The sequence below is a fragment of the Geotrypetes seraphini genome, chromosome 1 (assembly GCF_902459505.1).
Source record: "Geotrypetes seraphini chromosome 1, aGeoSer1.1, whole genome shotgun sequence".
In the NCBI taxonomy this organism is placed as follows: domain Eukaryota; kingdom Metazoa; phylum Chordata; class Amphibia; order Gymnophiona; family Dermophiidae; genus Geotrypetes; species Geotrypetes seraphini.
In genome coordinates, this window is record NC_047084.1 from 457,291,073 (window position 1) to 457,318,351 (window position 27,279).

Sequence of the window (27,279 nt, forward strand, 5' to 3'; positions counted from 1 at the left end):
CTTAATAAAAGGACCCTTTAGTTTTAGTAGAAGTATAGGGTTACAACCTCTCCAACCCCACTGTAAACAAATAAAAAAGGCTTTTCCTCTTTTCTGCACTAATTTCAAATCAATTCATATTTCTGTGCAGCTCTCCCTATAATGTATTTTCTATATAATTTCCTCCAAATTTTTATTTATTTATTTTAAATCAAAGCTTAAATGTCACAAAGAGTGAGTCTAGTAAATTGAAACCTGCTGTCTTTTTACGTTTGGCAAAACTTCTTAAGAAAGGATGCATAGCAAGGAAAATTAGATTCATAATTATTCAGTATGTCAGCCAAGAGATACCCCCCTGTAAAGCACCCATGCCCAGTTCTCTTCATTTTCCAACGAGGGAGGTGTGAGACAGTGTCACATGACGCATTTATTCGCACAAACTAGCTGCTGCCATTGAAAGGAGATACGGGGCAGCCCCGCGGTCCCTCATTGGCTGCACTGAATTTTTTTTCTCTATTAAATTGCCGCCGCTTTGGGGAGCCAATGGGCAGTGCAGAGAGTACGGGGGATGGGCAGCTTATGCCAATTTCTATGGCAACAAGGGCAAAAGGTTGGGAGCTTTCCTTTCTTATGGGCTCATTGGCAGCAAGTGCCTCCGCCTCCCCCGTCTCTTTCCCCAGCCCACTGCCCGGGGAGATGGGCTGCGGCTGCTCCACAACCACTATCGGCGCCTCCAGGGGAGGTAAGTCAAGAGATCGCTCATTTCCTGGAGAGAACCTGCTCCTTGCCCTCCTCCAGCCCCGATCGGCAGCTCCTGGGTTTGCCTTTCCCGTTGCCTCCGGCTCTTTCGCTTGCTTCTCGATCCAATCTTCCGGGCACAGTGGACCTACAGCTGATGCAGCGTTTGTACCAGTGGGCCAGCTTAAGTGCAAAGTTGAAATTGTCTGGCGGGCCAAATTTTATTACACCATGGGCTAGATTTGGCCCGCGGGCCAGAGTTTGACATGTCTGTAATAGAGGATACAGAGTCCCTAGGGATAACATTCAAAACTTTTCTTTGACTAGAAACTTGTTGAGGTGACAGAGGTCGAGAATTGGGATTAGACCTCCCATTTTCTTTGGAATGAGAAAACACCTTGCGTAGAACCCTTGATTTCTCTGAGGAGGGGCACTACTTCTATGGCATTTAATTGAAGCAGAGCTTCTATTTCCTGAAGAAGGGAAATCTGCTGAGGGATCAAAGACCCTCTTAGAGGATGATTTGGAGGTTTGGAGAGAAAATGAAGAGAGTAACCTTCCTTGATGACTTTTAGGACTCAGAGTCTAGCACTGATGGTATATTTGTAGACGACCTCCGATTGATTGAGGAAGAGGATGAGATAGGGGAACATCGGCTATGCCCTCGAGAAGCATGTCAAAAAAACGGAGTAGGCTTCTGAGGAGTTGTCATCTGAGGTTTTTGAGATCATTGTTGCTTCTGCTTTCTCTGAGGTGGTGGTGAGATCATTGTTGCTTCTGCTTTCTCTGAGGTGGTGGTCTAGAAACAGACGGTTTAGCAGTATATCGCCGCTGATAGGAATAAGGCAGCTTGGCAGGCTGCCTTGAAGTTGAAGGTTTAGTCTTTGTTTTGAGCAGGGAATTCCAACTCGTTTCATGCAATATTAACTTTTGCATGGCTGTTTCAATGTAATCCCCAAAGAGCTCATCTCCTAGGCATGGAATATTGGCTAATCTGTCCTGAAGATTAATGTTCATGTCAGAAACTCTTAGCCAAGCCAAGTGTCTCATAGCAACAGACTTAGCCAATGCTGTAGATAATGACATTTCAAAAGCATCATAAGCTGATCTTGCAATACACTGTCTAGTTTGTGAAAGAGTTCTCACAAATTGCTGATACTCTGGCAAGATGATCTTTAGGAATGTACAGGTCAAAATTAGGCAATTGTTTCACCAGTTTTTTAAGTTAACAGGAAGTGCAGAAATTGTAATTAAGAATCCTGCTAGTCAACATGGAATTCTGATACAGGCGGTGTCCAAGTTTGTCCATAGTACGGCCCTCACATCCCAGAGGTGCTGATGCATAAACTTTGGAATTAGAAGATATTTTAAGGGTTGATGCCACTATTAAAGACTGATGTTGAAGTTGTGACTTATCAAACCCTGGACAAAAATGATTCTGTACAGGGAATCAAGCTTTCTTGGAGCAACAGTAATGGTTAAAGGCGTTTCCCAGTTCTTGAAAAGCACCTCTTTAAGGATGTCATGCAATGGCAATTTTAGGAGATCTTTAGGAGGTTCATCATAATCCAAAGCCTCCAAGTATTCTGCATTGTAGGTAGTGTCAGCTTCTAATTTAACAGGAAAGGCTTTGCCAAGTTGCCTAATGTATTTGGTAAAGGAAAGTCTTTCTGAAGGAGATCTTTGTCGAGGCAGCATTTTCTGTGGCGATGGGTTTGAAAGGATGCCAGAAGACTCAGGCACAGATAAAGTAGGTGAACAGTCCGAATCAGAGTGTAGGTCCAAATCATACAGGAGCGTTGGCAACATCGAACGTCGCAAGGAACTGCTCTGATGAAGATGAGGAAGAAGATGGATGAGTATTCTTCTTACGCTTTAAAGTTTGAGATCGACGCGATGAGGATTGACAACATCTTGATCACCGGTGCATTAAAGGAGATCGATACCTTGAGGAGGAGCATCGATGTGATGAGTAAGAACATCGATGCGGAGATTGATGCCTGGAGGCTGAACGTCGGCGAGATGGAGAGCAATGATTCCTCACATAAGAATCCGGAGTGTGATGCTCCAATGGACAGCTGACAGCAGTACCCTTAGGCCTTGTAACGCTATGCTCAAGCTGGGCTAGTACTGAGGGAGTCGATGGAAGCACTGGCAGACAGTGCAGTTTAAATATATCATCGAGCTCCCTCTGAAAGAACTCATTGTGTCTCTCCCTAAATGAAGGCACCAGTACTGATGGCTCAACAACAGGTACCATTGGTGCAGCAGGTTGCCTCAGAGTGTGTGACCTTGATGAGAATGCACACCATGGAGGAGACGCAACCTGTGAAGCTGGGGAGCATTGGCATTGTTGTTTGGTCTGCATCAAGGGACTCAATACTGTAGAGACCTGGCTTCCCCGATGCTGGAATCTCCAGCAAAGTTGATGTTGATGCTGGAGTTTTTGATGATGATGGCTGAAAAGATCTAGCGGTGTCCATGGTAGCGCCAAACAACTGCACCTAATGAGCATGACGGGCCTTAAGAGTGTGTGACTTTAAAGATGAACACTAGAACAAGTCTTGCTATGGTATCCCGGGCCTAAACACTGAAGACACCAGGTGTGAGGATCGGCTATAGAAATAGAGCTCTGACACCTACCGCACTTCTTAAAACCGGTCAAAGATTTTGACATGGACGGTAAAATTAAACTTAATTTCTGATGATTTTTTTTTTTTAAACCACCCAGAACACTTCAATAGAAAATGAAAGGTTTCTCTTCCCACTTGTCTCAAACAAGAACAAATGAAAAGAGAGGAAAAATACGCAAAGCGGGAAGGCAGCATCGAGTGGAGTTCAGTCAAAAAGATACTTCTTCACTTCGTGGAAAACGAAGAACTGAGGTACTGCAAGCCACTTCGGGCAGGAAGGCAGCCACGCATGCACAGTGCAGATAGTCGTGAGCATTTTAGAAGTTTTAAAGTGACAGTTAACTTTTCATACTGTCCATACCGGGCTCTGTGGATGACATCACCCATCTGTGAGAATATGCTGCCTGTTTATCCTAGGATAAAGAAGATTACTGAGGTAAGAACCTAATCTTTCTTTCTAGTGCAATGTGTCTAGTGGTCCTGAATGTAGTCCCCAGAGTCTAGGGTGGGCCCGCTGCACCTGCCTTTAAGACAAAGGCCCTGAAAGCGGCATCCTTCCTGGCTACTAAATCCACTCTATAGAATCTGGTAAAGATATGAAGGGTAAACCATGTAGCTCTTCTACAAATCTCCTTGGGTGAGACAGCCCTAGTCTCTGCCCACGAAGCAGCAACTCCTCTAGTGGAGCCCACATACGCGGAGGAAATGATCATTTTAATCCACCTGGAAATCAAGGCTTTAGACGGTGGCCTCCCTTTCTTGGTATGACTGGTGAGAACAAAAAGGCGAAATACTGAAGAAGCACTCGCTCGACATCTTTTTTCTTAGACCCCATAGGGCAAAAAGTGTGCAAATGGATTTCCCAATTGATGTGAAAGGCTGAGACTACTTTCAGTAAGAAAGATGGGACCGTGCATATGGAGAGCCCTGCTTCCGTGAACCTAAGGAACAGCTCCCTGCAGGAAAGAGCCTGTAACTCAGAAACCTGTCTCGCCAATGTAATTGACACCAGAAACACGGTCTTGACTGTAAGATCCAAGAGGGAAACTTCCCGTAAGTGCTCATAAGGAGCAGTACTGAGACCCTGCAACACAATATTAAGGTTACAGGAAGGGAAAGGGAATGCATCAGAAGGCCCAACTGTAAAGCCCCTTTAATGAACTGGGCGACATCTGAGTGAGAGGCCAAGGAGCCTTGTTCTCCTCAAGCATGGAAACAGGAATATCCTGCTACCTGTACTACCCTTTTGAAGTCCCTCCTGAAAAAAGTTGAGGACTACTGCAATTGGAGCTCGCCAGGGCTCTACATCCTTCACTGCACAACAGCGCTAAAAGGACTACCACCATGGATGGCTTCTTTGCTCTGAACAACGAGGTAATGACCACATCCAAATAATCTTTGTGTGTCAGGGCCTTAAGCCCAATGTGTTCTGGATTCTTGATAGGAACCAATCCCTGAATGAGTTGATCCACCTGGACCAGAAATTGGAAGCTCTCATCCCTCTTAAGATGAACTAGGCCCACATACCACTAGGACTACCAAGCCATTATGTATTGCAATCCTGTACATGACTTGAATGAGCATGGGCCATGGGGGAAACACGTATAAGAGCTCGTTTACTGGCCACGGTTGGACTAACGTGTCCAATCCCTCGCTTTCGAGAGATCTTCTGCTGTAAAAATAAGGCGCCTTCGTGTTCACCACCGAGGCCATCAGATCCCCATAACTAAACCATGGTGTTGAATGCTTATGGAGACAGAGACTATTCCCCCAGGTCGAGAGTCTGCCGACTGAGAAAGTCAGCCTGCTGACACACTGAGAATTGGAGTTCCTGGGAAGGTTTCAGCCAAATGATGAGTATATTATATGAAGTTATTTAGATTTTTCACTTGACTTGCACAACAAGAAACATCAAAGAAGAGCTATATCACATCATAGTGTGTTTTCAGTTTCACCTAGGCGTTGTTCTCCCTGAAGACGAACATGAAACCCAGCTTGGGTCGATGATTTGATTGCAAGCATGATTATGTTATTTTAAAGCGACACTGGACAGCACTTTATCACACAAGCACTTTATATGGAGTAATTGAATGTGGTTTATGACACAATAGTTAAACGCTGGACAGGAGTGCAACAAGAACAACATAACAAGATAACTACAGTTTTAAATATTTTTTGGATAGCATTTTAAAACAACTATATAGGCAATTGGAACATTAGCGATTTTTTTGAGTAACATTCAAACCATTGCACACTGTACTTTATGGAAGGCAGGGAACAACAAAGTGCAATGATGGTTCCAAAACTATCCTGGTCTGAACTACATTAACAATGACCTAGTGGTGGCACTGAGCACTTTATGATTATTTATTTATATTTATAAAGCAGTTATTTGGTCATGAATTGAATATTCAATATAAGAAAATTGTATTTTGAATGAAAGTGGCACTATTGTTAGTTGAAAGATTGAAATTAGAGTGCCTATAAGTATAAATAGTGGTTCCCATAGGTGGTTTGTTTAGAGAAATTAAAAACTATACAAAAAATGAATTGTTGAGGAATAGTAGATGAAAAGCAATGACTACAAATGCCTGCAGCCTAAGAAACAAAAATTAAGATCTACAAGCCCTGTTAGAGGCAGACTTGGATATTGTTGCTATCTCTGAGACATGGTTCAGTGATTCCCATGGATGGTATGTCAACATACCGGGCTATAATCTCTTCAGGAAGGACAAAGATGGTAGAAAAAGGTGGAGTAGCTCTCTATGTAAAGACAGATATCCAAGCAACTGAAATGCAGGGCGCCTGAGGAAAGGAAAAAGTGATATGGATTGTTTTAAAAAGAGAAGATGGTACTTCTATCCATTTGGGTGTTGTCTACAGACCTCCAACTCAATTGCAGCAAACTGACAAATATCAGATTACAGAAATACAAAAGTTGGGAAAGAAAGGGGAGGTGCTATTGCTAGGTGAAACGATATGGTTCTCCAAACTAGTGGCAGAAAAAATAAAAGCAAAAGAATTGGCGTTCGTGAAATATTAAAAAACTCAAGAAGAGGAGTACAGAAAGGAATATCAGATGAAACTGAAAGAAGTCAAGAGAGCGATACATCTGGTGAAAGCGCAAGCGGAAGAGTAAATGGCTATAAATATAAAAAAGGGATACAAAAATTTTTTCAGGTATATTAGTGAAAGGAGAAAGACAAAAAATGGAATTACAAGACTGAAAGAAGGCATGAACTGTTATATGGAGAATGATGAGGACACAGCAAATGTGCTAAACAAATACTTCTGTTCGGTATTCACAGAAGAAAAACATGGAGACGGCCATGATTGGTTAGCAAAGTTACACCTGAGAATGGAATAAATACTGCACCATTCACGGAAGAAAGTGTTTATGAACAACTTGAAAAACTGAAAGTGGACAAAGCTATGGGACCGGGTGGGATTCATCCCAGAATATTGAGAGAGCTACGAAAGGTTATGGCGGGTCCTCTTAAAGATTTGTTCAACAAATCTTTGGAGACGATGCAGTAAGATTTATGGAAGACTAATCAGTTACATAAACTAATACGTGCCAGTTTTACTCAGATGCTAGGGAAAACCATAATCTCCTTATCCAAGGTTTGTTATTTTGCCATTTTATACTAAGAATAGAGACCAAGGCTATATGAAGTATTTTATTAGAAATATAAAAATATAATTCACAAGCTAGCAGTAAATAATAAACTAATTATTTGTTCACAATGTCTAAGAATACACATATATATATATATAAATATATATATCAGTATATAATTTATCACACTACACTATATATAGGGAGGGAGATATATTTAGTTACCTGAGGAACCTTGGAATCTACCTTTGGGCTGACTAAACAGTTGCTAAAATTCCAGTGCCATAGGGTAAAGTTTGGACGTAGTTTTGGCCACCTTTAGGGAGCTTTTCAGAGTCTCCCATTGCTCAGTAATCAGCAAGGTGATGTCCGGATGTGAAGGAAAAAAAGGTGATCTGAGCATGCATGCTACTCATGGCTGTGCACTGTGAGGTGTTGATGGCTGTTGAAGCTCCAACTTCACCTACCTGAATGCATCCATAATGACATGTTGGACAGTAGCTGAATTGAGCAGTCGCCAAACCGATGGCTCATCTCCCTGGTCAAGGGACAATTGCTACTTGACTCCCTGTCCCTGACAGAGAACCAGAATCCTACAGGAAGGAAACTGAGCCCTGGAACAATACAGGTGTCGAGCCTGATCTCCTCTTGGTCACACAAGCTAGGAACCAGCCTCCTGTGTGACAGAGAGACCCTCTGAAGAGGCATCTTTCCCAGGTCCTATACTGGGCATACACCCAGGCAGCACAGTGCATCCTGGGTCTGTCAAATAAGCTTTCCACAGAAGATTAATAAATTCTGGAGTAAATCCTTGGACAGGATGCCCCAAGGACCCCTGCTGGACCTCAGACTGGCTTTTCTTAGGCTCTGCAATGTCTGCGCACTTGCATTTCATGCCTTCACTATTTGAGGACTCAGATAAATTTTCCCCCTTCCACTCGGCCTCCCTGCGGTTCCCAGCCCTAAAAAACTCAGAGGAGGCTAAGCCTAAGGCTCCTGCCCCTCGCCTCATGTGTGCCATGGCACACAGACATTCCTCAGATAGAACAGAATGAGTCCATCCCAGTCAATTTTGAACCAAATTGAGGGGTTTTGAGGCATATGGAGGCTTTAGAAAAAAAAGGTTGTTAAAAATTCAAGCCACCGCCAGAAAAACTGTGCCAAAAACAGCTTGTGAGACTATCCCTGAAAATTAAAAATAAACCTCAAGGAAAGGGTCTTTGAAGGTGGAGGACTATCTCTAGTCCCAGAAATGTTTACATTCAACTTTTTAGACACACCCCTACCCCTGATTTCCTCCATAGGGAATAATGGGCTAAACTCACAGAGCTGCTGCCTGTCTGTGTCAGCTTTGCTTCAGCCTGAGTGAAGTGGAAAGAACTTTCTGCCTCAAATCCTTGTGGAACAGTTCAGACCTGGAAATCTTTGGGCTTTCAGTTGATCCAGAACTGACTGAAGGCTCAACCCCCACAGCAGCTGGCCCCCTGAAAACCTGAAACCCAAGGATTCACACATGGGCCCCACAACCTGCACTCAAGCCTCTAATAAATCAGAAGGCGAGCAGGCTCCCAGGGGAACAAGCCCAGAGCCTTGAAGTAACACAAAGCAGGCTAGCTCATCAGGTACACCCAGGGGTTGCCCTGCGAGCTGCAGTCCACCCTTGCGGAGTAGTCCTAAATATCGGGTCCTCTGGCACCAAAGCCTCCTGAAAATGGAGTAGAAAGTCCCAAAAATAATAAAAACCGAACAGAGCAGATCAGAACATCTCTTCTTGGTTTGTTTGCAGAAGGAAAAACTGAAGAGGAAGCTATACTCTACTGCTGAAGGAGGAGGAGCTGAAAGATTGATCGATACCCTTTTGCAAGTAGTTCGCAAGCATGGATGGGCGTTTTAAGGGACAGCAGAGCAAAAAGAACTGTGAAGTGAAATCAAGCAGGTCAATTTTTTTAATACAGTATATAATTTTAATTTTAAATAAGAGATACTTGACCAGGTGCTCAGATGGCTAAGAAGGCCAAAGGAGCCATGCAAAAAATAAAGAAAACAAATGGGTCAGCAAACTCTAAGAAAATTAAAAACTAAAGTGGGGGGAAGAGAAAAAAGTGTCCTGTGTACTACAAGCAAAGGCACAAAAATCTCAAAATAGATTAACTGAGCAGAGAAGTGTTTAGATAGGACTGCGCTGCTGGGAAGGCACCTGTGCATGCATGCTATAACACTGCCAAAGGCTTCAGGATGTGTTAGAATGCTGGTAAGCATTTGTGCCAGGCTCCGTTGGATGACGTTGCCTATTTGTGACAAATGATGTTCTGCTTATCTTTGGAGAATAAGCTTTAGAAAGATTGAGACAAGGAATGAATTGTTGCAAACTATCTCTTCACATGGCCCTGAGAAAAGAGGATGGTGCATAGCTCCCTTACCTTGCCATAGAAACCGCTGACCTGGTGAAGTGGTATGTGGTGTGTTCCCTGGTACAGCTCTGTTACCTCCTCATCTGGGACCGGCTTCAGACCCCTGGTGAACAGGGAGGAGGAAGAGCACAGATTGGTTACTAGCATTCCCAGACTAAAAAAGGGAACACACCACAGCTAAAAACAAAAATATCTTCCTTTTTTGTTTCTGGTTTTAGGACCCCCCTCCTTCTACCCTAAAGCAACATAAAAGGTACAGGAATGCTACAATAAAATCAGAAAACTGTTTGATAAGTTTCACTTTAGTTTATGGTTTGCATTTAAACTGTTCTCTTCCTTAAAGGAGGATAATATACTAGAAAACCAGCTCTACTAGGAAACTCAACAGACTGTGAAAAACAAGCAAAATCTACTGAATGGGCTTCAGGAGGGGGGTGGGGGCAGGAAAAAACCCTCTACCAACATACTAAGCACCTATTTCAGATCATGTCCAGCTGATCTCAATGCAAAAACTGAAGGGAACCAGAGGATATTCTCTTCGTGCCATCGCCTAAAGTAATTGCTCATGTAGCCCCGTTATAAAAACTTTTGAATTACACTGCGAATGCGCGGTTATCTCTTGAACATTTGATGTTTGGCTGCATTACTTGCACTCACTCATGGTTTCTTGATGTTTGCTGTGGGGGGAGGGTGGACAGGGGATGGGATGGGATATGGAAGGCCTTATTTGTAATGCTTATTTTATTGTTTGCTTGTTGTGGTTCTTAATAATAAAAATGATTTATACATAAAAACTTTTAAAAACCTTTTCAACTATTTTTCTACTGAGGGGAAAACACTGCTAAAACATCCCCTTCCCTTCTTTGATTATCTGATCAGAATTATAATAAGTCAGGGAAGAAAACTTACCGATAAACAGTTCCTAACTGAATGTAATGGAATGCATCAATCTTCATGAGCAAACCCTGGAAAAAAATCAAAATACAGCACAATGAACTTAGATGCAAGGAAAGTGAAGTTGCTTACTATAAAAGGGCATTTTCTGATAGCAGTTCACCAAATTCTAAGGTTACCAGATGTCCAGGAAAACCTGGACATGTCCTCTTTTTAGAGGACTATCCGCATGCCTGGACGGATTTTCAAAACCCGGCAGTTTGTCCGGGTTTTGAAAGGCCCGGAGTTCAGGGCTGTATCTGGAGGGTCTGCAAGCATGTGAGGATGCCACGCAATGTTGTTGCATGCATGCACGCATATATGTGATATCATCGCATTGCATCTGTGCATGCTCAGAGGCCCTCCAGATGCAATCCAGACTCGGGGAAAAATTACGAGGTTCATGTGAGGGCGGAGCAATGTGTCCTCTTTTTTTAATGAAGAAATCTGGTAACCCTACCAAATTCAAAGGTTACAAGATCACACTTGGCATGGTATATGAATGGATTCTTCAAATGTTTTCTGAAAAGAACAAAAAATCTCATTGCTTATGCTCAGTGGTTCTCATATTGTCACAGTCTCTTCTGAAGAGAAGGTGGATGGTTTGTGCAATTGGTGAACTGCTGTCAATCACCTGCTCAGGATAAATAAAAATAAATCAGATTATTATTTCAAACATTTACTTATACTCCTCTCTTCCAACAATTATCCACAGCTTTTCCTTAAGAGAAACAGTTAACTGAAAACACATATCCATGGATTGTCTTCAACAGAAACAGGAAACAGTGGGTAGAAACTATTGTTTTGTAGAACAAAAAAAAACAAAACAAAAACACACACACACACACAATGAAATAAAATTGTACCCCAAGAAAGATGGAATTGGCTCCTACATCTCAAAGATACTGTGGACACTGGATAGTGAAAACCTACCATCTCCTCCGACTTCAAGGGGGTGCATACATGGGCAAGTGTCAATGCTAATGCCCGATGGGGCAAGTGCCCCCGTGCTTCTCAAGTGCTCTTGCAGCATGGTCATTGAGGGCTGACATCAGTAAAACTTGAATGCTGGTACAGTGACCGCTTGCAAAGCTGGTGCTGTGTTGAAGACTGTTACAAAGGCATCTCTTCAATAGAGGGGAAGCACTCCTCTCAGCACCGACATTTTGAGCATCAAGGATCTCGATGTCCCCAGAATTTCTGGCACCATTTGTTGATGGGGACTGATGCTTGTGCTTCTTAGCCTTAATCCAAAATGCAGCATCAATGTCCCTTAGTGCTAGAATCCACAAACTTCCTTGGTATCTGGTCCGATGCTAACTGGTCCTGGGGGTGCTGCATAGTGATCAGCAACAAGGCTGGTGGAGACCCACTCAATGCTTGGCCACTCCCAGTGTCAGGTGCATGTCTAGAAGCCATAGGAACCGATGACTCAGATGCCAGGATAATTTGGACCTGGCTCAAAAAAAATCTTCTTCTGAGCATCCCTGGACTTCTGTGTTCTCTATTGCAAACACAAGCAAAGATCACAGGCTAGTTGGTTATGGTCTGGCCCCAAACACTAGATACACCAGTTATGTGCCAGCCCCACAGATGGGTTGATCGTACCAAGAGCTGCGCTTAAAGCCACTGGGAACCTTAGAAGATGAACAAAGAAGGCAAAATAACCACTGCTAAATCAAATGACTTGATGGTGAGCACAAAAAGGGACAACAGCTCACCTAACACAAGAGCAATTCCTGACCACTGCTCAGGCCTAAGAGGGCCCTAAGACCCGAAAAAAAAAAAAAATGGAAACTTAAAATAAGGGCAAAAAACTAAACTAAAGAGACTATAGGGAAAAACCAATTGAAAAGAAAAAAAATAAATCCCCAAGGAACTGAGCGTAAAAAAAATCCCATAAGGGAAGGCACCCAACTCACAATCAAAACATTGATTGTTATTACATTACCTGTGTTCTTTTTTCCCCCAAAATTTTCAATAAACCTTGACTTTAAAAAAAAAAAAATAGCGCCAAGAAGAGCTGCTAATTGCACGTCTTCTCACTACAGTTGAAAGATAATTGCTGGTTCCACACTCGTGAGTTGGGTGGGAAGATAGCTGTGCATGCATGGTGGGAGCACTGCCTTAAGCTCTTAAAAAGGGACAGTATGCTGGGCAGTGTTTCTGCACCAGGCTCTGTGAATGACATCACCCATATGTGAGAATGATTTGCCTACTTGTCCTCAGAAAACATGGGGAAAAAAACCCCTATTCCTAACAAATCACATTATACATAAACCCTGCCAAATAAAATCTTTAATTCTTTCCAGACTACATTAAAATTTTATTGCTGACACATATAGTTAATTGGAATAATGTCTACATTAAGTGAAAGGTCTAGTAAATTTTTTTCAAAACACATGTCCTTTTCCTCATTCAAGTCCTCAGAAAATAAATACATTTCAGTACTAAAGACTTGCAACATAAAATGCCCAGAAATGGATTGAAATCTTACATGTATCTGAAACTGATGAGAAAGTTAAAAATCCCTTTTACAATGAGCACAATGCACATGAAGGTTAATAATGCTGAATTACTGACACCAAATAAATATTACCGGTACCACACACAGCTTTATATGTCAATATTTAAGTAGGCAATATAACCTTTCTAAGAAAAGGAGTAATATGCTCAAACTTTTATCATACTTGAGCGGCTGCATTCTAAAGTTAGAACATAAGAATAGCCATACTGAGTCAAACCAATGGTTCATCTAGCCCAGTAACCTTTTCCACAGTGGCCAATCCAGGTCACAAGTACCTATCAAAAACCCAAATAGCAGCAACATTCCACGCTTCCTATCCCAGAGCGAATAGTGGCTTCCCCCATGTCTGTTTCAATAGCAGACTATGGACTTTTCCTATATGAACTTGTACAAACCATTTTTTTAAACCAGCTACATTAACCACTGTTACCACATCCTCTGGCAATGCATTCCAGAGCTTAACAATTCTCTTGAGTGAAAAAATATTTCTTCCTGTATTTCCCTGTAACTTTGTGTGTCCCATAGTCTTTGTAATTTTTGATGGAGCAAAAAATCAATTCACAAGTTTGCAAGAATTCAAAAATATCCTGGAAAATCCAAGTATAGAGATTACTACAGCAATATAGGTGTTCCCAACATGGTCCTCAGAACATACCAAGCTAGTCAGGATATCCATGCTAATGAGAATGCATGCTAACATTCCTCCAATGTATCTCATGCACATTCATTGTGAATATCCAGACATCCTGACTGGTTGAGTGTGTCCCAAGAGTAAGGTCGAGAACTACTGTAGTAACCTAATAAGAGAAGATAACAGCTTGCACTAATATTCTGAAATTCCATATTTCCAGAATCTGTTTCAAATGCCAAATCATCCTTAACTTAAAGAAATGCTACATCTCCTGAATGAACGTCATATCCTATAGAGTCTCATTAGATAAAGAACCAAACAGGGTCTTCTGTAAACTCCCAAGAACTATGTCTAGACTGGACAGTATTTTTAAACAGGTAGATAAAAATGCTGTACCCCTTTTAGTAAGTGAACTACAAATAACTGATAAGCAAGCGAAGAGTGAGACATCTGGCCCCTGTAACAATCAATGATTGTGACTTGAAAGTGAAGGGAAGTATACGCCAAGTCCTTGGCTACCCTTCATTCAAAAACAAAAGAAGAGCCCTTACGCCTCAACTGAAATTGTTTAATATGTAGGCTGTAAGAACAAAATGGAACAAATTTCCATGATAATTGACCCGTGGGTGAGCAAACCCAGAGGTACTGGGAGCTACAATGGCTTGCCCAGCAACAGACCCTTCAGATCCGCTTAGCATAGACAGAGCAGAAAGTCTGGAGCTAAGAGGATCACCATACTGTAAAAGAAAGCCAGGAGAAGAAACAGAGATCCAGACATCGAAGGGGAAACACTTAAAGACGACACAAAGGCCAGAAAAGAGTCAACGTGTCTACCCCTTCTGACTCCCGATTCCTGTGGATGCTGAATATCCTAGGAAGCTTTGCAATTTGAGACGAGGCCATGAGTTCTAGTTCTAGATGTCACCTTTACACAAAGAGCTGGAATGCCTGAGCAAACAGTTCTCAATTTCTGGAATGGCAAAGATTCTCGCTGTAGAAGTCTAAACATTTTTCACGTTCCACCACCGGCCACCGAAGGAGGACCATTGTGCCTTGCAGAGAAACCAAGGAGTGGACGTACCTCTCTGGGTGCTGAAAAAAATGCCATTATAACACTGTCCTAAGACTCTCATTGGAAAGCTGTGAAACATGGCCTGAAATGCCTGATTTTACCCCTTCAAAAGAGTGAACGAGGAGTGAGCCTCCTGATGAGGCCAGCCTCCTTGCACTGAGAATTGATGGCACTGAGCCCTCCAATCCAACAGACTGGCATCCTTGATGACTATGAGATAGTCCAGCTACGAGTTTGAACAGATTGATCTTGCTGCACCAGCAACTTAAACTGAGTTAAGCATGAGGATTCCACTAGAAACTAAGATTGTAGCCTTCATATTCCGGGATCTACCGGAACAGAAGCGACTGTTGTAGTGTTCTCACGTTAAAGCGAGTTGAAGGCCCCACTTTCAGAGTTGCCACCATGGAGGCTAGAACTTGTACAAAATCCCATACTCTCAGTCTGGATGACTGAAGAAGAAAAAGAAGGCAGCGAACTTGACGCCCCGGTCTCTGGGAAGAAGCAGATTTCCCACCTTCGAGTGAAAAAACCTCCCCGAGATGTGTCAATGATTGATAGAGGATAAGAGAGCTCTTTGGAAATTTGAAGATCTACTCCAAAGATTAAATAAGAGAAATCACATGTTTGTGTCACTGTCAAACTGTCCCCTTTAAAAAGTACAGTGGAGTGGTAGCTATGTCAACTGGCATCTGCCGAAACTGATATTGCTGCCCTATAATGGGAAGGCGAAGATACCGCTAATGCGGTGGACATATGGGAATATGTAAACAATCTTCTTAGAAATCGAGTGGTGCAAGGAACTTTTGCAGTGGAATTGCTATAAAGACCAATCTCACAGGTTCCATATGAAAATGTCTGACTTCAATAAAGTAATTGAGGCATAAACGATCCAGGACTGGTCTGACCAATTCCCCAATTGAATACTTCTCTTGCCCCTAAATTCCTGAGGAACTGGAACTACTGCCCTGAATCCCATCAGCACTAGAATGGGGACTCCCAACAATGACACCCTTAGTTGCTCAATATCCGGTGACTCTCAAGAAAGAATCTGTAAAAGTACTTGATTCAGCATCCCTTAATATATGAATACATTCCTTGGTCATCTCAAAACCAAATTACTGCAATTCCCTATACAGTAACTTGCCCCAAAAAGAAATATAACATTTACAAATTATTCAGAATACAGCAATAAAAATCATTACTAATTCAAAAAAGTTTGATCACGTTACACCCCTCTTAAAATATGCCCACTGGCTGCCGATTCCGCATAGGATAACTTTTAAACTAGCACTTCTAACATTTAAAATCTGGCATTCAAAACAACCTATTTTTCTTGACAGACTACTGTTGCCTTATGCTCTATCAAGAACACTTAGATCTGCAGAACAAAATCTTTTAATAATCTTTGAAAATCATAAATACAAGAAGAGCGGAGATTTTCTCTATAACAGCCCCACAAATTTGGAATCATCTTCCGTCTTTTTTTAAGAGAAGAAAAACAATTAGATAAATTTAAAAGTATTCTTTAAAGTTTTCTATTTAATGATTCCTTTCAGAATTAGGTTCTGAAATGGTTGAAATCTTAAATTGATATTATCTATTAACAGTGATAGACTCTCCAAAATACCAGAAACTAGCCTTATAAGGCTAAAACCCCTCCCTCCCTTAATGTGCTTACCTTGAATGATTCTTTGCTTTTAAAAATTGTAGTATTAACATAAGTATTGTCTATATGTCTTCTTTTTATGTAATTTTTTTAAATGTAAATCGCTTAGAAATTATATAAGCGTTTTATCACATTTTTAATAAACTTTAAACCTGTGATGTTATGTTGGTTGTAATTTTCTGTCCTTTTGTTACTGTCTGAGTGTAATATAGTCTTTTTTTGTATTTTGTTTCATATGGTTCAATAAAGTTAAAAAATTGAAAAATAAAGAAAGAAAATGGATAGGAAGAAAATATAAAGAAGCTGGGAGTGGGACCGATGGCAGGAAGGAGTAGGAATCCCTCCTACCATAATTTAGAAGTGGCAGCAGTCATTGGCGGTGGGGGGGGGGCACTTGTTGGGAGGGGGTGGGAGGCTTTAAAAAAAAAATTTAATTGGGCTGATATTTTGCTTATGTAATACACGCAAAATATCCGCCTGATTAAAATTTTTTTTTTTTTTTTTTAAAAAGGCAGCAGAAACCCTGACAGCAGTGACAGGAGGCTGCTTCTCCTGTCACTACTGTCAGGGCTCTGCCACGACTCAATCACTTTGAGTTGGGAGTTTGCATGCAAAGAAGATAGTGAATCAATCGTTGTTTTTAAAATCGGCAAACAGCAATTGACTCACTAACTTTAGTGAGCCTGGGCCAAAGTATTTCTTTCTATATACAGTAAGTGTACATGTTGTGATTGGTCACCAATTCAGGTCTTGCCCTAATTGTGTTGGACAGAGCAAGAGTATCCTCTATAATAAAATCCTAAGTGCGCATACGAACTTAGGACGGCGTGTTCCCTGACAGCATGCTGTGTCCCTCCATGCCAAATTCCATTTTCGAACACAGAAGCAGGGAACATGCCGGCAACTCCCCCCCCCGCCCTCACTCACCAAATGCTGCCGCAGCCGCTGCTCCTCCTCTTCAAAGCAGCCTGAGGTTCGCAGCCGGCTGTAGCGAATCTCGCAGGCCGCTCTGCACCTCGATAGCACGTTCCCTCTGACGCATAGGATCGCATCAGAGGGAACGTGCTACCGACATGCAGAGCAGCCTGCGAGGTTCTCTACAGCCGGTCACGAACCTCATCAGGTTGCTTTGAAGAGGAGGGCAGACGCGAACGGACCAGGAAGCTGGATGCTGGACAGGAGGAGAAGGGAAGAGGTGCTGCTGGACAGGGGGGAGGTAAAAGGAAGGGAGGCATACTGCTTGACAGGGGGAAGGTAAAAGGAAGGGAGAAGGCCTACTGCTGGACAAGGGTAGCAGGGAAGAGGTGCTGCTGGACAGGGGGGGAGGTAAAATGAAGGGAGAAAGGCTGCTGCTGAACAGGGGGAGTAGGGAAGGTGTGCTGCTGGACATGGGGGAGGTAAAAGGAAGGGAGAAGGGCTACTGCTGGACAGGGGGAGCAGGCAAGGGGTGGTGGTGGACAGCCAAGGAAAGAGAGAGACAGAAAGAAAGCGGCCAAGGAGAGAGAGAGAAAGAAAGAAAGACACACACACACACACACACACACACATCTATTCTAGCACTCATTAATGTAACAGGCTTAAGACTAGTAACATCTATAAACTGGTATTTTTCACGGGTTTTTTCCATTTCTGCTTTTTGCTCTATTGTTCCCATCTCTGTGCATTGTGGGGGTTTAGCGCAAATCTCTGAGGTTCAGATCCTTCATGCTCCCTCCCTGTGCATGGGAGGCTAGAGACTGTTATAAAAATCCTCTACTTGTAACCAGAAGCAATGTAACTGTGTTCTGTTGACATCACTTGTAAAGGTATTTATCATTTCTACTTCCTAGGTGATTGGAGTCTTAGTTTTCTGCACATTTGTCATCCAAAATTACAAAAGAAACAAAAACATATCAGTAGAAGCCCCTGCAGTTCTAAATCACCTGCACACTGGGTAGCATCCACAAAGGGCTCCATCGAATGATGTCACCCATATGTGACAAACAATGTCCTACTTGTCCTTGATAAAGGGTCTGTTTAAATAAATGTAGGAGTATGAAGGCAGTGTTGCTTGGGAGGGGGGGTTGGGTTTTGTGGGAGTGCATGGGGTAAGTATAATGGCATGAAAAGGGCTGTATAGTAGGTATATGTATAGCAAGTATGGGAGGAGCTGTTTATAAGTTGCCTTTTGGCAGCATCCTTTACTAGCTGCTTTGGTTTTGTACTTTTGGAATGGAATGATGGGCAACATTCTACAGTTTCAGTAGAGAACACATTTATTTATTTATCACAGAGGATCAATTTTCAAACTAATCCTAAACATTCACACTTTTTTCTTGCTTGCCAAATATGATGAATTTCCCTTTTTTTGTGAGTTAATATAAAACATAGATTAATAAATGGCATGTTTAGGAATGTCTAAGGAAAAAAAGGACACTGGAGTTGGTAAAATTTCAATTTCACATTTATTTACAGTATAACTCTAGTACAGTAACATCCTGGACCTTTCTGAGCAACTACTAAGTCCTTGTTGCTAGTAGTTTTTAGATCCTATAAAATTATAATTAATTGCCTGGCTTAAGTTACATCAGAAGGGCGCTTCCTCTATTGACTTCCAGTTCACATTCAGGCAACTGATATTCTTTGTTCTTTGCTTCCTATTCATAAGATTATTACATAATGGTCAAGTTTAGCTTGAAGCAACAATAAATTCACTATGGAATGCTGCCAGAGATCTAGTCACAGATAAAATCCAATGGGCATTTATCCAAGAGAAGATGAATGCTGGAACTTATGAGTACATGTGTTAGTGCTTAAAAATAAAAACCAAAACATTTTTTTCAATTCTTGTTTTGTCTTTTCACCCAATAGTCTTTTTCAGTGGGCTTTCAGAACAGTTGAAAATAGGGCCACAAGTCATAACTCACATTTACCTAGGGTTTCCTTTCATTTTATGGTTTATTATTATAAGCCGCCTTTTCTGTGAATTTAAGGTGGTTTACATCATAAAATACATTTTAAAAATGAAATAGAACGCCACTGTTAAGAGGAAAGTAAGCAAAACCCATAACACAATTTACCGTATTTTTCGCTCCATAAGACGCACCTGACCATAAGACGCATCCTAGATTTAGAGGAGGAAAACAAGAAAAAAAAAATCTGAACCAAATTCTCCCTGCCAGGCTCTGCACCCAACCCCACCATCCTTGCCAGGCTCTGCACCCTGTTCCTCCTCTGATTAGTCCCAGCCGACTAACAATTTTTTACACCCCCAGTACCTTTCATTTGTATTTATACCTGCCTATTAAAACATTTCTAGGCAGTTGACAAAACACTGAACTTCACTAGTACCGCCCATAATACAACTTACTTGAAGAGAGCCCTAGTTCTTTCATTTAAAATGTCTTTCTCCTGCCACAGCGTATCCTACAGGTCCAAAACCAACCCAAGCTCAGCCTCCATTTGACTATCTGCATTGTATCTAGATTATTTAGGTTTTCAAGCAAGAAAGTTTGTCCTCCATCCTCTCCCTTAAAACCTTTCAGAGGGCTCGGTGCACCAAAGATTGCAGGTAGACATCTGAAGATTAAAGAAAGGGAATTCAATCATTGCCTCTAAACCCCTCATATCCTACTACTACTTATCATTTCTATAGTACTGCTAGACGGAAGCAGTGCTTTATATTAAGCCCTCGCCTACTTTCCTAAAGTGATCATCCATCCCTTCACTTTTAGTATTTTTTTAATATCGACTTTAAACGACTTTAAACCCATCTTGTCTGTCACGGTGGATCCTATCTTCTTCAAGCCCTGCGCCCCGATTGGATGCAGGAGAAAGAGGAGAAATAGGACAAACCGCAACCGCAGCAGCTCAGTACTACTCTCACCCTTCATTTTTGCAAAACCCAGAACTCTGGGGTAACAGGAAGCTCTGGCCATGGGGAGCTAACCTTTTGCGCATGCACCTCCTCTATTTACCCAGCTTCTAGTCTGGAAAATTGTGACGCGAGCAGCGAGTGGGAGGTTGGCATGAGGAGTGGAGATCAGGAAGGAAGGAGGAGCTTGGTGTGAGCCAGGGGAAGCAGTATGTGAGTGCTCTGGCTGGGGGAAGTGCTCAGTCAGTGGCGCCAGTTAGTCACAGCTAGCACTGTGTGCTGAATGGGTCGCACTGTGAGGAACCTGCGGGGAGCGAGCAAAGGGAGGGGCAGCCTGAGTTGGAGCCTCTGCCGCCGAGAAAGGCTATGAAGAGTTCAGCCTCTGGTACCGTCTCTGTGCCAGGAAGTAGTGTGCCACCGCAGCATGCCGCTCGCACAGCTGGCCAATCCCCGGCCCAACATGCCGCTGGTCCAGCATGACCCAGAGAATGGACAGAGTGGAGCTGACGAAAATGCAAAACATTCATCATCAAAGAAGGTGGAAAAGGAGTTTAGTAATGCTGTATAGGCTGCCGGGTTAAGGATGAAGAGTAGGTATTGATGGTAAAATTATGTTCTTACCTGTTAATTTTCTTTCCTTTAGAAGCAGCAGATGAATCCAGAGACCAATGGGATAGCTCACATCTACCAGCAGGTGGAGATAGAGAAACTGATTAACAGGTGTACTTATTTGCTGGCACTCCTCCTGTCTCATCAGTATAGCTCCTTGCCCAAGCACATTTAACCATCAATAGGTATAGCATGTAAAAAACTTCTTTCCCAGAACACATCGCGAACAGCAACGATACAGAATACCATCATTAACAACACCCAATCACTAAAAGTCGCACACGAAAAAACCGACAACCAAATACCAGAAAGGGTGGGGCTCTGGATTCATCTGCTGCTTCTAAAGGAAAGAAAATTAACAGGTAAGAACATAATTTTACCTTCCTTAGCAAAGCAGCAGATGAATCCAGAGACCAATGGGATGTAGCAAAGCAATCCTTAATCTGGGTGGGAAGTAAACGCCGCCTTCGCAACGACCGAAGCATCAAAAAACCCTTATCGCATGTGCCCGCACATCCATGCAGAGATGCGGAGAGAAGGTACTCTCGGAAGACCAGTTAGCCGTGAGACAAATCTCCTCCAAGGCAAAAACCCTCTGGGCCGAGCCCAAGAAGCAGCCATCGCTCCAGCGGAATGGTCATGAAGTTCAATCGCCACCCGCTCCCCCGCCAGTAGGCAAGCATAAAGAATGTCCTCCTGGACCTAATGAGCGAAGTAGGCATCGTACACCGCCATACGCCTGAGGCGTCCCTTGAAGAATATCAAAAGGAGATATAAACAACTAACAGTTGATAGAACCGAGCTCGCGGAGAACTCGACATACGTATCAAAAATTGCAGTGAATAAAAGCACTGCTCCCAATATCCCCTCCCAGGAAGAAGGAAGGAAAAAGCGAGCCTGACGGAAAAGAAAGGATGACACCCTCCTAGAAAGAAATAGTGGTACCAGCCGAACTGATACCCCATATTTTGGAAATCAGAATACACACAAACACACAGCAAACTTGAGCACTGCCCCAAGGGTCAAAGCTGCCCTAACAGCCTCAATTGACCGGACCCCGAACCGGATAAGCCCAGGAACATGCTGAAAAGTCAGCAGTATAAAAACGCTCCCCGAACACACAGTGGCATCGCCGCTTTCAGAGGAGACCCAAGCGCGGGAAGCTACGCGCCAAAATCTGTCGGCTCCCAGAACCGTTCTGCAACACAGACCCGGAGCCCCGCCATGGCCGAAAAATCTGAAAATACACCACGGGGAGGAAAAGAAACAAAGGCCGGCGCATGAACTCAACAGCATTGGAGAACAAGCGTTCGCCGTTCGCACTCCGGAAAGACCCGGCTACCGGACAGTGACCGAAGAACACACCCGGAGCCGATCTCACCTCCCCGCGGCCACACTGGGAGCCGTGCAAATATGCGTCTCTCCAAGACAACACCGGGAGCCGCTCAAATATGGCCCCCCCCACACTGGCTGCTTGTAATGCTGAGGAGGAACAGCCCTAGAGACTCACAACCACTGCAGCTCTTATTGCCAGGGAAAGAAAGAAGCGTGTGCTTCTACCACGTGGGAAGGCCCCGGCTCCCTTAACCAAGCATAGCCCTGCACCGAAGCCACTCCGGAGAAAACCAAACGTTTCCCCACAAGAAAACAGCGGCTAACAAAAGAAAAGTACTAGCCAGAAGAACCACTTAACAGTGAAACAACCGAACTCACCCCAGCACACAACAGCACCCGCAGGTCAAATACAAGAAGAGTTAAACATATACTCACAACCTTGTAAGGAGCCAGTTGCTCAGCACTAGTAGGGCAGAAATACTCTACGGGGAACCACCAGCGTTCATACCGGCACAAAACAGCCCCGCAGTTCCGATACAAAGTGAAATAAACATATACTCACCACCTTGTTAGTAGTGCTGGCAAATGCTTAGTACTAGCAGGGCAAAACATTAGCTGGAAGTCCCTATTTGTTTTTTTGTTTTTTTTTAAGGGAAAGAAGAAAAATTAGGGACAAAGGCAGACCCTCTATCATCGGAGGGAAGGTGAGGCAGGGACAAGGGGGGGCCCAAGTGTAACCTCTAAAGCCGGCCCCGTTTAGCCGGACACCCCTGTCTCACTGAAGAGAAAAAATCTCAACAGGAGAAACAGAATGGCAGTCTCACTGAAGAGAAAACCTCAACAGGAGGTAATAAAGTTCCAGTCACAGCCAGAATCCAGGAGCTAGTTGAATAGCGACTTCAACCTGCTGGGAGATAGAGAATACTGATGAGACAGGAGGAGTGCCAGCAAATAAGTACACCTGTTAATCAGTTTCTCTATCTCCACCTGCTGGTAGATGTGAGCTATCCCATTGGTCTCTGGATTCATCTGCTGCTTTGCTAAGGAAAGTAAAATTTGGCGCCAGTTAGTCACAGCTAGCACTGCGTGCTGAATGGGTCGCACTGTGAGGAACCTGCGGGGAGCGAGCGAAGGGAGGGGCAGCCTGAGTTGGAGCCTCTGCCGCCGGAAAGGCTATGAAGAGTTCAGCCTCTGGTACCGTCTCTGTGTCAGGAAGTAGTGTGCCACCGCAGCATGCCGCTCGCACAGCTGGCCAATCCCCGGCCCAACATGCCGCTGGTCCAGCATGACTCAGAGAATGGACAGAGTGGAGCTGACGAAAATGCAAAACATTCATCATCAAAGAAGGTGGAAAAGGAGTTTAGTAATGCTGTATAGGCTGCCGGGTTAAGGATGAAGAGTATGTATTGATAGTAAAATTTTGCATCTTCACTGCATAAGATGCACCGACATTTCCACACATTTTTTGGGAGGGAAAAAAGTGCGTCTTAAGGAGCGAAAAATACAGTAGTTAAGGCAAAGTTAAAACAACATTAGACAGAAACAGAGCAACATAAAGGCAGATAAAGGCCAAATAGCCCATCCACAGGCCAGAGGAGAATCGGGGCGGGCGAAAGGAGAGTCGGGCGGCGACGGGAGAGTCGGGCAGCATGCGCGGTATACGGGTGTGCACGGTATATAAAAATTTCTGTACATAAATTTGTGTTTTCCGCGCGCTATACCCGTGTGCGCGTTTTACACGGGTGCGCGTTATCTACGTGAAAATACGGTAATATAACTGAAGTGTGGTTAAGGCTATACCTCATGTTTGAGAGATGTCTTTAATAAGAGTCCAGATAACAGGCTATCCATTTTGCTTATTATCTGGGTGAATAGGTAAAAGGAATGATGGGAAATTGTTGATGAAAATGAGGATCACAGAAGTGATGTTTTCCTTTTGTATCCTTGTTAAATGGAATGATTAACTACTGCATAAATTGTAAAAGTTACATTATTTCTTTCCATGTTAATCTGTATCTTTATGACTGAATAAAATAGTTTAAAATAAATCAAATTTGATCATGTTATGATCACTGTTACCAAGTAGCCACAGCCATCACAGGCACTACTAACCATCTGACTTACAACATTAAATATTCAGAGAAATGCCATTTACACTTGCCCAGTTTTCTTGCAGCTTGCTGGATTATGTCTTTTGTTCTGTATTCACAAAAGAGGGCTACTTCATAGCTCTTCGTCTGACCTCACTATGTAGACCCAAGGCCTAATATACAGTATGTCTGCTCAACTTGCAAATTTAAGCTTATTGCATAAATATCCACCCCTGTTAAGATAGCTTCCCAGATTTCTTAGACCAGGTTCTTAATTAAGACTCATCTTTTTCAGGTATTCATCTGTCTTAAGTTTTCCATATCTTCTTCCTTTTCCCACCAGTCACTCTGTGCTTTTTCTTTTAATATTTTCTGTCTTAGAGGCCATTTAAATTTATCTTCACTCCTGTTTCATTTAAAACTCCTTCACTCCCGTTTCTAATTCTTCCATTCTGGTTCCCATCTTCTTTACTTCAAATCAGAGCTTATCAGTTTAATTTTGTATTTCCATTTTAAAGGTGGTCAGTTTACATATTCTCTTGGATTTATGTGCATTCTCTTCATTTCCGCAGAGTTATACTCCTCATTCCTAGTCATCTATTGTCTCCCATGTTTCCCCAGCTGCTATCTTACATTTGGAGTTCAGGTTCTTCCCAGTACTTTTAAAAATGAAAGAAGCCAAATCAACACTTCTTTGCTATCTGAATTGCTGAAGATCCAACTTATCTTATGTCACCTGGGGAGTGGGTTTCTTTCATTTTTTTCATCACTTGTGACGTAGTTTTACTTCAGCCTTCTCCAAAGACGTAGTCAGCCCTCCAAATTTTTTTTTTTTTTGGGGGGAAGGGACATCACATTCCCTCCTCCTTCCCACCATGTGCATTAAAAATACTTTTGCTGGCAGGGATGCCAAAGCCCCACCAGCCAAAAAAATTCAGGGTCCAAACTGTTCACCTCCTTCCTGTGCTGCTGCTGTAATCAGAAGCTGGTGGCATGCCTCCTAAAGCTAACTCTAGAAATCCCCAAACATACTTGGTTCTTGCGCAAACTGAGCATACGCAAGGAGAAGTTCTGGCATTGGCAGCTGGAGGCATGTTATCAGCTTCTGATTATAGCAGCAGCACAAGAATGTGGCGCGTGGCTTGGACCCTGAATTTTTTGGGCTGATGGGGCTTTGGCATCCCCACCAGGCATTTAAGGAGATGTTGCAGGTTTGGAGGAGTCCTTAGCCCAAAGTGGGGACTCAGGCCCTCCCTCATGGCTATGCCACTGGCTTCAGATCTATGTGGTCATGCAGGAGGATAACATTATTGAAGTCAAGAGCCACCTTTCTTGTTACATTTCTTAGTGAATTAGATAAGATTAAGGCATTGAAATATATTATGGGGACGATATTCAGGTAGTGGTGCACACAGTTTTGCTGACCGCCATTGACATTACGCCTGGAAATTCAATACTGGGCCATGTCCAGGCTCCAGTATCAAATTTCCAAGTTTACAATGCCAGCTAAAAATAGCCAGTTAAGTTCGATATTCAGCACCTAACCAGACTGACTTTTATATGGCCCTATTTATGTGATTACCTTGGCTGGTTAAGTGCTAAATATCAGTACTTAATTGGCACAATTGCTGACTCTGCACTCAGAACACCCCTAAAATATCTGGTTTTCTTTCTTTTTTTCTTTCAAATTCTTTATTCGTTTTCAATCTTACATCAAGTGCACAAACAATAAAACAATACAATTAAACACATCACTTGACAATCTTTCTGATTTATCTTAAACACATAAAATTACCACCCTCCCCTCCCATCATTCCTCTATTATTTCCCCAATAAAATATCTGGTTTTCAGTTAAGTGGTAACCAGTTAAATGCCGTTGAAAATGAGCATTTAGTTCTGAACAAGTGATTTAAACTGGTCAGGAGCCACTTCTCACTAGTTAAATCATTTTGAATTATTAGCCCCTATATGTTCTTGAAAAAGGTTTCTTTTTGTAGGCAAAAGATTATCTTTTTCCCAGTGTTTGTAGGCTGACCCAGGCTAACATTCACAGTAGCAGTTGCATCATGCCAAAGAGCTTCATTCTGGAGTTCTCAAGACCACAACTTGGAAGTTGCTTTCAAATCAAGCCTATGATGGCTCTTGTATGAATTATCTGGATTATTTTCTTCATTCTTTGTATCTGTCCTCCTTTCCATGTGATGTGAACATTATTTGTATTTTAAGCTTTGAAGTTATTGTAAATAAACACACACAAAAAAAACCCCTAAAAGATGACAAAAAAAGAGCTTGCTTACCTTGTGGATGTCATAATGCAGTCCCCTCACAGCAAAGTTTGGTAGGTAATCATATTTGAGGATCCCTTTTGGGTACTAAATAAAATTCAAATAAATAGGTTTCACTTTTATATCAACTCTTACAAACAGTTTAAACTTGCTACTCTCCCACCATTTGATTCTGATGCTCAGGATAAGAGCTCCATACAAAGTATTCTGCAAAAATAGCAATTTAGGATAGCTGAACCGAAAGACAATTCAGTCAACTAAGGGAAAGTATGATTGTTAATTAGAATCAAATACTTCGTAGGCACACAACCCTTGATATAGGAGTTGAAAAATCAAAGGCCCTGGCAACTAAAATTTCATTCTTGGCACCATGCAGCAAAAGCCTCAAAGGCCTACAGAGAGGCTGAAATGCCAGGCATCATCAGCCCTAACTGGGCATGCTAAGGTTTGGTCAATTCTCTCCCTCTCCCTGCCATAATGCCTGTTCTCAGACTTCACCTGCTGTTCTCCCCCTCTGCCCAGCTGATGGCAGGTCTGGAGCCATGGTCAGCTCGTGGCTGCCAGCTTAGCTAATTTGTGGCTTCCCCTGCCAGTTCTGGAACCACAGCTGATCAGGGCTGCAGAGCCACGATCAGCTGATCAGGGCTGCAGAGCTGGCAGGTCAAACCCCAATCAGCTGGGACTCCAAAGCTGGCAGGAGAAGTCCTGATCAGCTGGGACTCCAGAGCCAGCAGGGAAAGCCTGAATAAGCTAAGCCGGCAGCTGATCAACTTTCAGCTGATCATGGCTCTGGAGCCACCATCAGTTGTGCAGGAGGAGGACAATGGTTGCTGTAGGCAGGAAGAGGAGCTATGTATGAAAACTGCTCTTCTGAGCAGGTGCCAGGCACAGTTC

The 27,279-nt window shown here is 42.8% G+C and overlaps 1 protein-coding gene across 1 annotated transcript in view; it reads right to left on the reverse strand.

Moving 5' to 3' along the window:
- Positions 1-27,279, reverse strand: part of NT5DC2 (5'-nucleotidase domain containing 2) — a 137,886-nt gene that overhangs the window by 91,346 nt on the left and 19,261 nt on the right. Inside the window, exons 3-5 of the mRNA XM_033922266.1 lie at positions 26,398-26,472; positions 10,290-10,345; positions 9,390-9,483 (exon numbers count right to left, since the gene is read on the reverse strand). Of these exons, the coding sequence (XP_033778157.1) occupies positions 9,390-9,483; positions 10,290-10,345; positions 26,398-26,472 (225 nt within the window). The remainder of the gene's footprint in view (positions 1-9,389; positions 9,484-10,289; positions 10,346-26,397; positions 26,473-27,279) is intronic.